The sequence below is a fragment of the Carettochelys insculpta genome, chromosome 2 (assembly GCF_033958435.1).
Source record: "Carettochelys insculpta isolate YL-2023 chromosome 2, ASM3395843v1, whole genome shotgun sequence".
NCBI lineage: Eukaryota > Metazoa > Chordata > Testudines > Carettochelyidae > Carettochelys > Carettochelys insculpta.
Window position 1 is genome coordinate 165,847,753 of NC_134138.1, and position 16,289 is coordinate 165,864,041.

Below are 16,289 nucleotides of genomic sequence, written 5' to 3' on the forward strand. Positions count from 1 at the left end.
GGAGCACTTTAGGGCTCTGTAGAGCTGCTGATTCATAAGGAGGCTGTTGGCTACCTATTCTATGTGCATTGAAGAGCAACTCAGGCCATTGTGGATTAAAAGTTTTCCCAATGTTGCTATATGATAACACTAACTAGCCACTTTATACATGTTTTAATGTCTTTTATTATTGACTCCGCTTACACGGATGGCAGAGTCATCACTGGCTCAAGTATTATATGGTAAAGTTTGAAAAAGAAATCAAACTAAATATTATTTCATGCTATCCATGTCTGCTGCTCTTACTTTGACTGCTTTTCTTCAGAGCAAGATACCTACTTTCTTAACAGACAGAATTTCAATTTAAATTAATGTTTTCAGACTTTGATCGCTGTTGACTGTGAAAGTTCACAGAGCAAGTGACTCCAGACTTATATTTTAAGTTTATAATACCGTGTTCTCCTCTAAAGCAGGTGTACGTATACTCAGTTATGCACGACAGCCATGCTGTAAATAGTGTTACTGCCAAAGATCGTTTCAGTGCATAAAAATTGCTCCAGTAAAAGAATATTAGCAGTAGACACTAGAATGCTCTTAAGGGTTAGAAAAAGTAATTGAAATTCTTTCTTTTCTTATAGTAGGACAGATTGCAGAATTCTACTCATCTTTATTTTTACAAATAAAAAAGAAAACAGCTGAGTATTCTGTGCTTATGGCTTAGTTCAATCAAGAAAAATAACTGATTCAGATATTTTGTGGTCACGTTTGAACTAGAAGCTTCTCACCTTATTAGGCAAATCCTTCAATTCCTTAAAAAAATGATCGAGGTCTGCCTGGAAGTGAGCAAGGACAGGATTTCTCATGAATTTTATTTCTAGGCTCAAAATGTCGTATCTGCATTAGGGTGATTAATATTGTTTCAAGAGATCCTGAGGGCAAATACCTCCTGAAACCACACTAAAATGGCCTCAGTTGTCCGGAACTGCTGGATGAGGTCACTCTCCCTTCATGCAGGATTGGTAATTAGTTTTCCTTTCCAAAGCATCATGGTTAATCTGAAAGGTTTGAGGTTTGTTAGTTTTTTAAAATACACTCTGCATATCAAGCTACCCCAGAAAAAGTCAGACTCCTACTGTGTTTTGACACGATGGGATTTCTCATGGGTTTTGCTGCTTTAACATCTGTTAATCCCCTTTGTGCTTTTTTCAGTACTGTACTCCGTAGCAGAAAGGAATGGAAGGTGCAAACAATGCTGCCTTTCTCTTAGCTCCAGTCCATACTGAAATCCAGCATAGGCAGTTGTTTTTTAAAAAAATAATAATAATCCTCAAACTCCACCCCTACCTGAAAGAAACAAAATGAAGATTTGTCTACCTGTATTTTTGGTACATTACCCTAGCCCTAAAACACACCCTTCCAGTAATGCCCAGATTTAATCGTCATTCAACCTCATTGACTTCATAGGCTGAAAAACAGGGCAAGTTTGGGTCCCAGGGGACCAGCCATTCCCATTTTCATTGAAGTCAGTGGCAAAATTTCCATTGACTTTATCAGGGGCAGGATCCTACCCCTGGTTTGTAAATCAAAGAGACTGTTTCCTCTTTCCATGTATTTGGTCAATTCTTTTTATCTATCATTTCTGTGGGCCTAACTCCCAAAATGTACTTGGCTCGTTCCAGCCACAGAGAGGACGAAGCTCTGCCTTGAAGCCTTACACAGGCTGAACTGTGCTCTTTCTACAGTATTTGATGGAGAGCCAAATTTAGATTGACCACTACTGAAGTAGGCCAGAAGGTTAAAGGTACAGTGTAGTGCTTTTCAGTCCAAATGATTCACTCACAGAAATAGACCCCAGTCCACTGGGGTATTTAAAAATGGTGTCAATGGACTACTCACATGAAATTCAGCACCTGCTCAAGACCCTGACTCAGCAAAGCAATGAAGTGTGTGCTCGATTTTAAACATATGCTTTACTCAGCCCCGATCAGCAAAACATTTAAACACTTGCTAAGATTTCAGTATGTCCTTAGATTACACTGGGCTTGTCTACACTACCGCCCAACTTCGAAGGGGAGATGGTAAATAAGGTGTCGGGAGATTATTAATGAAGTGCTGTGGTGCATGTGCAGTGCTTCATTAGCTAATTCTCCCTCGTGGCAACTTCGAAGTGTTAAACTTTGAAATGCCGGCTCGCGTCTAGCCACAGCTAACCCGCCGGTACTTCAAAGTGCCCAGGGTACTTTGAAGTCCCTTTACTCCTCAAAATTTTGAGGAGTGAAGGGACTTTGAAGTTGCCCAGGCACTTTGAAGTACCGGCGGGTTAGCTGCAGCTACATGCAAGCCGGCACGTTGAAGTTTAACACTTTGGAGCTGCCACGGGGGGAATTAGCTTAATGACGCGCTGCACATGCACCACAGCACTTCATTAATAATCTCCCGACACCTTATTTACCATCCTCCCTTTGAAGTAGGGAGGTAGTGTAGACACAGCCACTGTGTGTGGTGAGAATGTGCTTTTGTGTTTTTCTGGAGCAGTCTCTTAATTCACAATTTATCAAAGTGTTACTGCTATTTTGATGCCCTCACCGGCAAATGCACATACCTAACAATGCACATGACCGGTCTCCTGGAATTCAATAGCACGAGAGTGCATAAAGATACTCACCGGCATGAGTAGTTGCAGGATTGGGGCCAGACTTTATAAGTGCCTTTTAAATAAACAAAAGGTTCCTGCTCAAGAAGAGAAGTGTTGGTGTAGACATTTCTAATAAAGAGCTCGGATATTAAATTAAACTCCACTAAATGATTTGTTCTACAATTTTCAGAGCCTTCAGTTCTTTCTTAGAGACCTTCTTGTCAAATAAGCATTTTGCAACCTAAGCTAATCAACTCTGTTCTCGGTTGATAATTCTTTCCATACAAACATTTGTAAATAATAATTGGTCTTTCAGTTTTCCCTCTTGTCTGAGCACAAACACATTAAAATGTTCTGAGTGGCTGTCCCTTTCAGAAAAGCTGTGCAGAGTGTAATAGACAGTTCTAACCTTTTTATACTTTTGTTTTTTAAACCATCTTGTACAGTTTCAACCTCTCTAGTCTGGCACCCTTGGGACCTGACTGGTGTCAAAAGAGAGAATTTGTTGGAGCATAGGAGGTCAATATTGTCTAGCAGCATTACCAACTCTTCCAGTGACATTTAGGGGTAAATTCCAGCAAAATTCCAGCACAGAACACTCAGAGCCAGGACTAGTGGCTGGAAACAATCTTTATGGGACCATGGGAAACTTGGCCACACCCATGAGAAGTAGTCATCCAGCTAACTAAAATCATGCTGGATTATGGATGTTGCTGTGGGAGAGAGTGCTGGTCTAGGGAGGTTCAACCTGTAGAATTGAAGAGAGGCAGCAAGCTAGAAGAGGGGGCTATGCTAACTAATGCTATTGGCTGACCACAGCAGAGGGTAGCTCTTCCCCTCCCTGACTTGTCCTTTATGCCAGTGGTAGGGGATGGCTGGTATGGGGGCCTCCTCCATCCAGGACCAGCAGAATTCCAGGCTAGCCATTTGTAGACAGAATCCAGCCTTTTTTGCACTGCTTGAGTGGAACTAAGGGCTGGACTGCAGTTGAGAATCTGGCTCTGTGTAAAAGAAGAAAATTAATTTTGGAGTCTATCACCAAGAAGCTGTTCAAACTCTGTAGGCCAGCCTTGTGCCGAGAGGTGTGGTAAAGGCAGACAGCAGTTACTTCAGGGATTGGGGGGCAGGGAGGGACTGAAAAAAACATTGCTTTGTTACACCACCTGAAAATCAGCACAGAGACATCTCCAAGCAAGTCTAGCAGCCACTCCTCTTCCACGCCCACCCGTCCAGTCAGACCGTTGAGACGAAGAGCGCTGGCTGCCCCTCTGTGTCTGGAGCCATTTGTCCACAGTCTGCCCTCTCTCCCACCTAGGTCAGAATGTGGCCAAATGTGCCTGTCTGGGACACCATGCCCGCAGGAGCATCAACTGTACGAGTGCCCCTCACATCAACTCCCACATTGGGCTGTACCAAACGGCGGCGCGAAGACACACACACACACACACTCTCTCTCTCTCTCCCTGTACTGTGTGGCAGTCAAAGCAGTACAAGGAAATTAAGGTTCCCTGAGCATGTAATGCAAATGAAATGTGTTTTAAGTTAGATTTGGGAAACAGTGCAAAGTTCTCCCAAACCTGATGAGAGTGGAGTGTTTATTGTCTAATTTGACTGATACGTATGTTTAATTTTGCTTGTCATTTTCAGGCATTTACGATTCAGGGGCAGTACGCCATCCCTCATCCAGATGTGAGTCCGGCACATGTAAATTACACCCTTCTCTCTCTTTCTCTCTCGCTCTTATTTGTTCTGGGCAGCATTTACTTTCTACAGTTAACAATAAGAAATGCCTGTAGATGTCTGTACTTAACAACATACCATCTAGCCAAGTGTTAGCTTTATTGGATAACTTTGGTAACAATTGCTAGAAAGTACAATGGCCCAGTTACAAATGATATTTTTCGTCTTTTATGCATGCTATGTATTTTTTAATATGTAATTCTACAGAAATGTAGTTAATATTAACAATAGCCATTACATGTAATAACAATAGTGATGTCATTTTAACCAGATTTTTCTGTACAGTAGAATAGAATGAATGAGTAAACCTTTTTTTTTTTTTAATTTTAATTAATCCAGTTTTAAAACATGTAAGATGGTTTTCTCTACTCTGAAATAATTCCATTTGATTGGTTAGTTCTAATTTCCCATCCTGCCCTGCAGTTGACCAAGCTTCACCAGTTGGCTATGCAGCATCCCCCCTTTACTCCCCTTGGGCAGACCACCCCTGGTTTCCCTGGTACGTACCCATGACCCCCTGGGGATGTCCTTCTTCTTAACAGCTTTGTTTCCGATGGTCATTACATCATTTTAATACTAAATGTGGGCAATGACCAATGAGCCTTTTGTTTTCACACCTTAATCTTTGTTCTTTTTCCCCTGTGGCTCTGTTAGTTTGGTTTTGTCATTACTAAATTCTTGTGCTTTGTTTATTCTATTTATTTTAATAAAATCCACTTAATATGTGCCATCAGCTAAAGAGCCTGAGTTTCTTTTAGCTTGTCCTATGCAGTGTTATTATGCACCACATAGTATGTACCAGTTTGTATAACCTACAGTAAATCATAAAATGAATTTTTGTATTGTATTGAAAAAAAATTCAAAGAGAAAATCTAAGAAAGGAAAATGGTATTTTGCTCAAATAAGGTTTTCAGAACTAAGACCATATTTGTTAAGATCTGTCATGTGAATTTGTTTGTTTGGAAAAGAGACTGAAGTTAGATGAACTTTCAGTGAAACATGTTTAATGTTTTGCTTAGTTTGTTTCAGTCAATACTGGGCTTAGAATTAAAGATTTTCCCAAGACATGGATAAATATAAACTGGTGCATATTTTGTATGGCAAGTAATAACCTTTTTTATCAAATACATCGAATTTTGTGAGAGACTGGATCGTTTACATTATTGTAATTGTTTATATAATTTTGGACTACTGTATTCAGCAAATATTCACAGTGTAAAATAAACATATGCAATATGCAAATATGTTCATGTAAATGTAGTGAACATTTAGGTAAGATATTCTGAATAAAAGTATTCATTTTTCATCTTTGCTAGTTGTGGAAAACTATATTTTAAAAATGTCTTTATATGCAGAAAGATTGAAAGAGAAGAAAAAAACAACACACAAAATACACGTTGCTTCTACATGATGTATCTGATAAAATAGCAGCAAATAATATTAAATTACCTTTCCTGGCTTTATATTTTCCTTGATTTTCTATGTGTCATAAACATGCTGCTCCTTAATCTTTTCCTTGTTATATTTGTGATTTGAATGTTTCTGTAACTTTACTGTTAGAGCACTAATTGCATTTTTCCTAAGCGTTTTCCTTTTGTCCACCCAATTTAAAAACAAATGTGTGCAACTTACAATATTTTGTACATTTCCCTAAAAGTTCTTTCCAACGTTTTTGCAACATCACTAATCCCATGTATAATTTAAGTTCTCCTAGTTTATTTTCCCCATCTCTATTTTATCAGTTTTCTTTTCACATTTTACGTTTTGTTTATCTTTGATTTCCACTTTTTATTTCATTTGATTCAGTTCTCCTGATAGACAGGTCAAAATTCAGACAGCTCTTCATTTTTGACAATTAATGTATCTAGAACAAATTTCATAGTTATGTATAGGTGGAACCATCCACTTTCTAGAAACCTTTTTACAGCCTTGTAGACTCTGCTGTGGCATTTGTTATTTTGGTGGGTTAAAGGTTAATTACAATGAGAAAATTTAAAGTTGGTCCAACCCTATTAAATTTTGCAACTCTTGCTTTCTTTTTTCTTTTGCTAGCAATCCCGTATTTTTCATTGCTACTCTCTGTTATCTATTTTTTCACATTTTTCTTCTTTTAAGTATCATTTATTTTGTCTTCCCTTTATTTCAAAATGACTCGCACAACATGCTCTCCTCTTTCCTCTAAAATACAGGTTTGGATGCCACTACTCCAACCAGTTCCCATGAACTTACTATTCCAAATGATGTAAGTAGACCAATAATCAGTCTCTCTCTTTCTCTCTCACTGGTGTAGCTGTAGGTCAAGTATTTCATGTTGTGTCAGTTTGTTACCAAAGCTATGTCACGTAGACTGTGCGATCAGATATGTGTTAAAGTATCAGAGCTCAGGGCACAATGAGTAAAAATTCCTGTTTATGCTAGTCTCAGAGGGGTAGCTGTGGCTTTGGAAAAAAAAAGCAGCCTGTAGTACCTTAAAGGCTAACAATTTTATTTATTAGGTAACGAGCTTTGGATCTTAACCATGAAAGCTCATTACCTAAGAGATAAAATTGTTAGTGTTTTAAGATGCTACAGGACTGTGTGTTTTTGTTTGTATTTTTGTTTGGTTTATGCTAATGTCAGTACTAGGCTGAGTTTTGGCTGTGTACGGAATTTATACAGCTAGGAAGAGTTAACAGAGCTTTGTATTAAAAAAAAAAAAAAAGCAAAGTGAGGCTGGATGGCTCCGTTGAAAGATAAGGACTAGGATACTGAGCATTTAGTCTATGCTCACCTGGTTCAGAAATGCCAGATCAGTTGTTATGGTGCTTTAGGTGGAGTTGGTAACTAAGGAATGAGTGTCTCCTTTACAGGTGGCACCAGACTGAGGCCACGTCTACACAAGAAGCTTCTGTCGACAGAAGCGACTACTAGAAGGGATTTCGCAGCAAAACTTCTGCCAACAGATTGCATCTACACACAAAAGCAGATCGAAAGAGCAATCTGCTCTGTTGACAGAGAGCAGCCAGACTGCCCTGCCCCATGTCAACAGAACAGCTGACCGGAAGCTTTGCGAACAGGGCTGCCCAGTGAACCAGAAGCCCGGTCTGTCGACAGAAGGGCCCCAGAGCATTTACACTGCTGTTTTGTGAAGAGGCGCTTTATACCTGAATGGGGAGAGGTGTAATGCTGCTGGCGGACATGCTGGGTTTTGTCGACAAACTGTTGACAAAGTGCATTTGCTGTGTAGATGCTCCCTGGTTTTTTCAAGCAAAAGCCCAGTTTTTCTGGGAAAAGACGCTCTTGTAAACGCGGCCTGACAGTCCCAGCAAAATTCGCAAGAACTGAATGAACTTGGGAAAAAACCTCCATATTCTATTGGGGCGTTCCTGCAGGTTAGGCCTGAGACAACTAGCAAAGCTAGTTTGGGGAAACGGCACTGTTATTGCTTGCGCCACATTGTTCTGTACTAGTCAGAGAATTTTCTTCTCCAAGGCTTTCATTTCATGGGCTTAAAATATATAGAAATACAATGTAAACAACACTGCTTTTAGAAAGAGGGGTTAAAAACTGAAGCAATGCTCCAACTCTGTGAATTCCAAACTGGATGTTATTAGACTACCCAACCCTAACCTGCACCAGCTGTGAGGCTTATCAGCTTTCATTATAAATGAATGTCATAGAAAATTGAAGATATCCCCTCCAGTAAAAAAAGCTTTCAGGCATGAATGGGATCACAAAGAGCAATGACATTGCTTACAAGCCACTTATGAGATCATACAAACCCTGTTAATCTCAGTGGCAGTGATTTACAGAAAGAAGAGAAGAAAGCAGATCAGAGTGACTAGGAGAAAGCAGTCTCCTTTCCCAAGCCCCTATGATTTGGTCAGCTTTGGGGTGGGAGGAGGACACCTTGCTTAATATCTTTTATCATCTACTTTATTGTTTGTAGGAATTTTACGACAGCACCATCTTTGTCCTTCCAGTGCAGCTTTGGGGAAGCTCACTGCTAAACTCTGCTCTTGCTCACTGCACTGTGAATCCAGCGTAACTCCATTTTCTTCAGTGCCGTCTCTCTGGAGATCTGCTGATGAAAGCAAGAGCAGACGTTGACCCTGTGTTCATTTGCAACAGAGGGAATATCTTCCTAGACTAACAATTGTAAAATATGCTGGTTCAGCACTAACATGCAAATGTGCATGGCTGCATTATTGGAAAATCCTCCTGCTGTTGTGAATTTTTCATACTATTGTAAAATAAGCCTGCCTACGTGAACTTAAATCAAGCCCAGTCTCACCATCACAATTTTAAAAGGTATCCTAAGAATGAAATGGATTAGGCACAGACGTAGCCTGTGGGAACGCTACAGCTGGGAAAATGGGTTGGTAATATTTTAGGTTGGTTCCTAGCATTAAGTTCAACTGTACATTAAAAGAAGTGCTAGATTCAGTACTCTGTGTGTGTGAAGTGCTAGATTCAGTACTCTGTGTGTGAAGTGCTTGTGTGTGTGTGTGTGTGCGCGTGTGAAGTGCTAGACTCAGTCCTCTGTGTGTGTGAAGTGCTGGGGTGTGTGTGTGTGAAGTGCTAGATTCAGTCCTCTGTGTGTGTGAAGTGCTGGGGTGTGTGTGTGTGTGTTGACAGTTTTGAGTGGAATGTCATGATGAAATACAGGCAGCTCTGGAATTGTGTTTCTGGCGGCCAGTGCAGCTGACTGCAGTACAGAGGGATGTATGCTGTGAGCAAGCAGTCCTGGGATGGGCACAACCGACCAGAGCAACCTAAGGCAGTTGTATAGCAGGGACAATTATTCTGGGGCCTGAGCTGAAGGTCTTCCATCAGAGGCCAATGCCAGATGCCCCACAAGGAGTGAACAGTAATCATGAAGTGATCCCTCTCCTGTCCTCCATTTCCAAACTCTGACAGAGGCTAGGGACACCTTTCCTCCCTATCCTGACTAAGAGCCATTGATGGACCTAACCTCCATGAATGTATCTAGCTCTTTTTTGAACCCCCCTCCATTAAAGTCTTCATCTTCATAGCCTCCTCTGGCAAGGAGTGCCACAGGCCTGCTGTGAGCTGTGTGAAGAAAAACTTCCTGTTGTCACTTTTAAACCCGCTACCCATTAATTTCATTTGGTGGCCCCTAGTTCTTTTGTTATGGGAGTAAGTAAAAAACTTTTCTTTAATCACTTTTTCCACATTGGTCCTGGTTTTCTAGACCTTTATCCTATCCCCTTAGTCTTGTTTTCGCTAAGCTGGAAAGTCCCAGTCTTTTTTTAATCTCTCTTCACATGGCACCCATTCCAAACCCTTAGTCATTTTTGTTGTCCTTTTCTGACCCTTTTCCAGTGTCAGTCTGTGTTTGCAAGCAGAGAGGGAGTTAGCCAGTGGCACCAGACATTCCAGTGGGGGATGGAAGGGAGGACAGTGGCAGTGCATGGAGAGCAGCTACTGCCTACATGCACCCGGAACATCTTGGGGACTGACAAGGCAGAGAAGCTTCTCCCCTGCCCACGATATTGCCCACACAGTCCCCCCACTGAAATGGATGATGGAGATCCCTAGTGGCTTCAACCTTCCAGGCCTTGTCCCGACACCCCACTATCCCATGGAGCAACAGCTGTAGGAGCCCAGGTTGGGTTGGCTCCTACCCCCGTTCCTTGTGACTAGAGGAAATTGTACCCAGAGTCAGTCCCCTGAGTGTGAGCAGAAGGGATGATCAGTAATTAAAGTCTGCCTGCTTTTAGCTCATCCATCAAAATTGATTTTCATTGGTATCATCTAAATTACTAGCAAAAAGTCTCATAGTTGGAGTTCATTATACATTTTGTGTTCCTGGGGAGGTCACATTTGTACCAGGAAATAAAAAGCTGAGTTCTCTCTAAGTATAAAGAGTCAGTTTCAATAATTTCTGTTACTGCTTCTGCTTCGCAACACTGATTATTGCCTCAAACTGGAAATCAGGGTTGAGATTTGTCATCTTGACAAGCAGCCAAGGTAATTTATATTTTCTGTAAGGAGTAAGAGAGCCCACCTTCCTGCAGCATGGTCATTCCGAAATACTTTCCTAAGCAATACATCCAGTTGACTTTCTGCTTCTCTTTCAGCGTTGCACCTTTCTGATAGATCCAGTGGATCTGACTAATGCAGAACTCCTACTGATTTCCTGCAGAACTGAGCATATGTAAATGTAGTATGTGAACACAACAAATATATCCCCTAAGGAGACAACAGATCCAGCCTTAGAGCCCAGGCATTGCTTTCTAATATATCCATTGTCTGAGGCCAGCTCTACACTAAAGGGGAAGGTTGAATTAAGATATGCAACTCCAGCTATGTTAATTACATTAATTAATTAGGTATATTAATTCGAGCTTCCACGCCATCTTCTCTAGTGGTGGTCGACCTCCCAGATCCTTGCAAAGGGCAGGATTATTGGCAGTGATGCGGGTGTCCTTGAGTTCAATTTAGTGTGTCCCTAGCCGATGTGCTAAACTGAACTTTGGAAGGTTGAATGCGACAGTGTTGATCTCCATAGTGAAGACCTACCTTAAATGTCCACAATTAAATCACACCCTGAAAGATCCTGATTCAGGAAAGCCCTATTCAGCAAAGGCACTTGCACCCAATTTTAAGCTTAATTTAAAGTTAAACGTGTGATTAAGTGCTTTCCTGAACTGCAGCTTGTGTCATTAGTCATATTAAAGGTCTTAAAAGGTGAAAGTGAGGCTTAAAATAAATAGTTTATGACCACCAAGGTTTTATGAGCAGCATTAAACATATTATTTGGAACACATTCTCAGACAGTATCGGAGGGGTAGCTGTGTTAGTCTGGATCTGTAACAGCAACGAAGGGGCCTGTGGCACCTTACAGACTAACAGAAAAGTTTTGAGCATGAGCTTTCGTGAGCACAGACTCACTTCATCAGATGCTGGTCTTGGAAGCGCATCTGATGAAGTGAGTCTGTGCTCACGAAAGCTGATGCTCAAAACTTTTCTGTCAGGCTATAAGGCGCCACAGGACCCTTCGTTGCTGTTACATTCTCAGACAGTGTAAATTAGACTAGTTCTACTGAAATCAATGGAGTTATGCCAGTCTATCACAGCTGAAGATCTAGCCCAGTAAATTTAATTTAATTTGTTATTGAGAGCCACAAATGTGATGAAAATTTATATCCAGTGTGATCGTATGTAATTAACCGGCTATTTTTTTTACCTGTGTATCATCAAGCTGAAGTGATTTCTGAAAAATAAATATATGATCTTGTCTTACGCTATATACTTGTACTGCATCTTCTCTCCTCCTTTAACCCAAAGGGGAATAGTTCTTTACTCTGCATGTACATCCTGTTGAAATAAGTTTAAGGATCTCCAGGAAGATCAGACAAGCCAAATTTGGAATTTCCCATAAATAAAGAGAAGTTACTCACAGTAGTAAGGATGGTTCTTCGAGATGTGTCCCTGTGGGTGCTCCCCGATAGGTGTCGGGCTCTCCCCGGCGCTGCAGATCAGCTCTTTCCAGCAGTTTCTGCCGGACCGCGCATGTGCCGGTGCGCGCCGCTCCCCTGCGCGCTCCTGGCCACGTGCGCGATCCGGTCCCCGCCAGTTCCTTGACCAACTGCCTCGGATGCTCCTGAATAACACCAAACAGAGATCCGAAGCGGGGAGGATGGGCAGGTGGTGGAGCACCCACAGGGACACATCTCGAAGAACCATCGTTACTACTGTGAGTAACTTCTCTTTCTTCCTCGAGTGTCCCCGTGGGTGCTCCACGATAGGTGACTACCCAGCAGTAACCCAAGAAAGGAGGTGGGTAATCGGGTTATGTGCAGCTTGCCCCCAAAAGGACCACTGTCAAGAGGCGGGTATCCTCTTGGAATAGCCGGTGTAGTGCATAATGCTTGGCGAAGGTGTCATAGGATGACCAGGTCGCCGCTCTGCAGATGTCTTTTAGCGCGATGCCCTTGAAAAAGGCTGTTGATGCCGCCACCGCCCGGGTGGAATGAGCCCTAGGCGGGGCCAGTAAAGGAGCCTTTAGAAGTTCGTAGCACATCTTTATGCAGGACACAATGTGCTTTGAGATTCTCTGTGAAGAGAGACCCTCTCCTTTTGATCTGGGAGTGAGAGAGACTAAGAGTCTGTCCGTTTTCCGGAAGGACTTAGTTCTGTCTGTGTAGAAGGCCAACGCCCTCCTCACGTCCAGGAGGTGCAGGCATGCCTCCTTGTTGGAGCTATGAGGCTTTGGGTAAAATGAGGGTAAAACTATAGGTTCGTTAAGATGGAACTCTGAAGAAACTTTCAGAACAAAGGCTGGGTGCAGCCGTAAGGTTACCGCCTTCTTTGAGAATACCGTGCAGGGCGGCGTTGCCATAACTGCTGCGAGCTCAGTCACCCTGCGAGCTGATGTGATTGCAAGAAGGAAGGTTGTCTTTATCGTAAGGAGACGGAGGGAAACCGTGGCTAAGGGTTCAAAGGGTGGTCCCATTAGCGCGCTGAGCACCAGGTCCAAGCTGCACAATGGTGGAAGCGGTTTCTGAAGGGGGTACAGGTTTACCAGCCCCTTCAGGAACCTGGTAACAATAGGATGGGCAAACACTGTGGGCCCTTCCTCTTTATGCCGAAAAGCCGATATAGCGGCGAGATGGACCTTCAACGAGGAGAGGGAGAGCCCGCCTCTCTTGAGGTCCAGTAAGTATTCTAGTATGACAGGTATAGGCACTTCAAGGGGAGCTAACGGCTTGGTGGAACACCATGCAGTGAATCGAGTCCATTTCTGTTTGTAGGTCTTCCTGGTGGAGATCCTTCGGCTACTTTCCAGGACTTGTTGTACTCCCTCCATATGTGTACTTTCTAGGGAGCTGAGCCATGGATTAATCATGCTTGTAGGCGCAGGCCTCGGGGGTGTGGATGCACTATGGACCCCTGGGCCTGCGTGAGCAGGTCCGGCGCTACCGGAAGGGGAAGCGGTGCACGATCCGACAAGCGGAGAAGCAAGGGGAACCACTGCTGTCGACCCCATGTGGGGACCACTAGGATCATGCGGGCTCTCTCCCTCCTGGCTTTCTGCAGGACCTTGTGGATGAGCACTGTGCGGGGGAACACGTAAAGCAGTGGGCCCTTCCACGAAATTGCGAACATGTCCCCCAGGGACCCCCACCCCAGTCCTGCCCTGGAACAGTATTGGGGGCACTTCTTGTTGTGCTGAGTGGCAAACAGGTCTATCTGGGGAAACCCCCATTCATGAAAAATCGGTCATAGCAGATCAGAGCGGATCTGCCACTCGTGTGTGAGTGCGAAGTGCCTGCTCAGCTGGTCTGCCTTCACGTTGTGAGCGCCTGGTAAGTATGAGGCTTTCAACGTTACATTGTTGGCGATGCACCAGTTCCACAGTCGGACTGCTTCCCCATATAAGGCACGGGATCGAGCTCCGCCTTGTCGATTTATATAAAACATGGTGGAGATATTGTCTGTATTGATCCTGACTACCTTGCCTTGTATGTGGTCTTGAAAGTGTTTGCAGGCGTTGAACACCGCTCTGAGCTCCAGTATATTTATATGCAGTGACTGTTCCGTTGGGGACCACAGTCCTTGCATCACCTTTTCGCCAATATGTGCTCCCCACCCTATGTGGGAGGCGTCGGTGGTGAGAAAAATAGAGATTTGCGGTTGGTGAAAGGGTCCCCGTTAGCATGTTCTTGGGGTTTACCCACCACTGCAGGGATCTGCGCACCTCTGTCGTGGGCGACACCACCCTGTGGGTGGTATGGGATGCTGCCTTGTAAACGCTCGCCAGCCAATGTTGTAGGTTGCGCATATGCAATCTGGCGTTCTGTACCACGAACGTTGCCACTGCCATGTGGCCGAGCAGCTGCAAGCACGTTAAAACCGGCACCGTGGGGCTGTATGTAATGACTTGTACCAGGGAACCGATGGCGCGAAAGCGAGCGTTGGGTAGATAAACTCTTCCTGTGATAGAATTTATGCGTGCCCCTCTGAACTCTATGTCCTGTGTGGGGTCGATCTTTGACTTCACAAGGTTGATGACCAGGCCCAGCGAAGAAAACGTGTTTGCTGTTACGCATATCATGCGTAGTACCTCCTCTTTCGAGGCCTCTTTCAGTAGGCAGTCGTCCAGATATGGGAATATAAATACCCGTCTGTGCAGGTAGGCTGACACCACTGCCAGGGTCTTGGTAAAGACTCTGGGGGCCGAGGAGAGGCCGAACGGCAGAACCTTGTATTGGAAATGTTCTTTGCCGACCATAAACCGGAGAAAACGTCTGTGAGCCGGGTGGATCGTTATATGAAAATACGCATCTTGTAAATTGAGGGCTGCAAACCAATCTCCATCGTCCAGTGCCGTGAGTATAGAGGCGACTGTGATCATCCGAAAGTGTTGTTTGCGCAAGTACCGTTTGAGGCCTCGAAGATCTAAGATGGGCCTCCAGCCTCCAGTTTTCTTCTCTGTGAGGAAGTATCGTGAATAAAACCCTTTCCCCTGAAGTCGCTCCGGCACTCTTTCGACCGCCCCTATAAGCATCAGGTGGTCCACCTCGTGCTTGAGTTTCGCCTCGTGGGAAGCATCCCTGAGATGAGGCCTGGGCGGAGGTCTTGGCGGTGGGAGCGACTGAAAGGGGATCACGTAACCCGTGGCTATGATCTCTAGTACCCACTTGTCTGTGATGATCTTTTGCCATTGTGAGTGGAACGGTCGGAGGCGATGATGGAACATAAATTGTGGATGACATTGCACGATGGTAGTAATAGTGCAGCCCTCGACCTGTCCGTCAAACCTGTTGCCTTTGGGCCTGCCCCAAGGATGCACGGCCTTGTTGGGAACGTCGCCTAGGAGTTCTATACTGTTGTTGCTGTTGATACCGCCCTTGGTCGTAGCCCCTTTGGTACTGAGCACGCTGAGGTTGGTACGGGTATCGCCGTTGTTGAGGGTAATACTTTTTCTTTCTGTATGGAGGGGTATAAATACCCAGGGTTCTGAGTGTGGCTCTTGAGCCTTTACTGGAATGAAGGACCAAATCAGTTGACTCTGCAAACAACTTCTGCGTGTCGAAAGGGAGATCGACAATTTTTGCCTGCAGATCCCTCAGGATACCCGATGTTTGGAGCCAGGATTCCCTGCGCATGACCACTGCCGTAGCCGTTGAGTGTGCCGCTGTGTCCGCTACATCCAGGGCAATCTGGACTCCCGTCCTTGAAGCTGCATAGCCCTCTTGCACGATGGCCTTCAGCACCATCTTCTTATCTTCTGGAAGTGAATCCATGAGAGAAGTAAGCCTGGAGTAATTGTCGAAATTGTGGTTTGCTAGATGTGCTGCATAATTAGCCATTCTCAGCAGCAGGGTGGAGGAGGAGTATACCTTTCTGCCAAATAGCTCTAGCTTCTTGGCATCTCTATCCGTTCCCCCCACTTTGTACTGGGAAGTCTTCGATCTCTGCTGAGACGATTCTACCACCAGAGAATTTGGTTGTGAGTGACTAAACAGGAACTCCATGCCCTTCACCGGGACGCAGTATTTCTTATCTGCCCTCTTGTTTATAGGTGGAGCGGAAGCCGGGGTCTGCCATATGGTAGTAGCAGACTCCATGATTGCTTCGTCGAGCGGGATAGCGATTTTGGACGAGGCCGGAGGCCTCAGGTTTTTGAGGAGCTTGTGATGCTTCTCCTGCACCTCTGCTGTTTGGATGCCTTGTGTGAAAGCCACCCTTTTAAACAGCTCCTGAAACTGTTTGAAGTCATCCAGGGGAGCAACATCCCCGGGGGCCGTAGCCTCATCGGGGGAGGACAAGGAGGAACCACTAGGGTAGACCTCCCTTGAACTCTCAGGGTCCTGCTGCTGGTGGTACACCCTCTCACTAGAGGCTTGCGAGGGAAAATCTTGGAGTTCCAAAATCAGCTCCCCTTGAGACAGCTGTGTTTCCATCCCCGTCCGTGAGTGCCCGC

At 44.3% G+C, this 16,289-nt stretch overlaps 1 protein-coding gene across 10 annotated transcripts in view; it reads left to right on the plus strand.

Annotated features, from left to right (window-relative positions):
- The window catches only part of LOC142009638 (poly(rC)-binding protein 3-like), a 221,403-nt gene that overhangs the window by 174,956 nt on the left and 30,158 nt on the right, over positions 1-16,289 (plus strand). For 5 of the 10 annotated variants that reach the window (XM_074987975.1, XM_074987973.1, XM_074987977.1 and 2 more), the window contains exons 9-11: positions 4,262-4,318; positions 4,778-4,853; positions 6,544-6,596. In XM_074987975.1, coding sequence (XP_074844076.1) covers positions 4,262-4,318; positions 4,778-4,853; positions 6,544-6,596 — 186 coding nt within the window. Of the gene's footprint in view, positions 1-4,261; positions 4,319-4,777; positions 4,854-6,543; positions 6,597-8,282; positions 11,187-16,289 lie in introns of those variants that run through there. The other 5 variants (XM_074987976.1, XM_074987974.1, XM_074987980.1 and 2 more) reach the window with 3 other exon arrangements.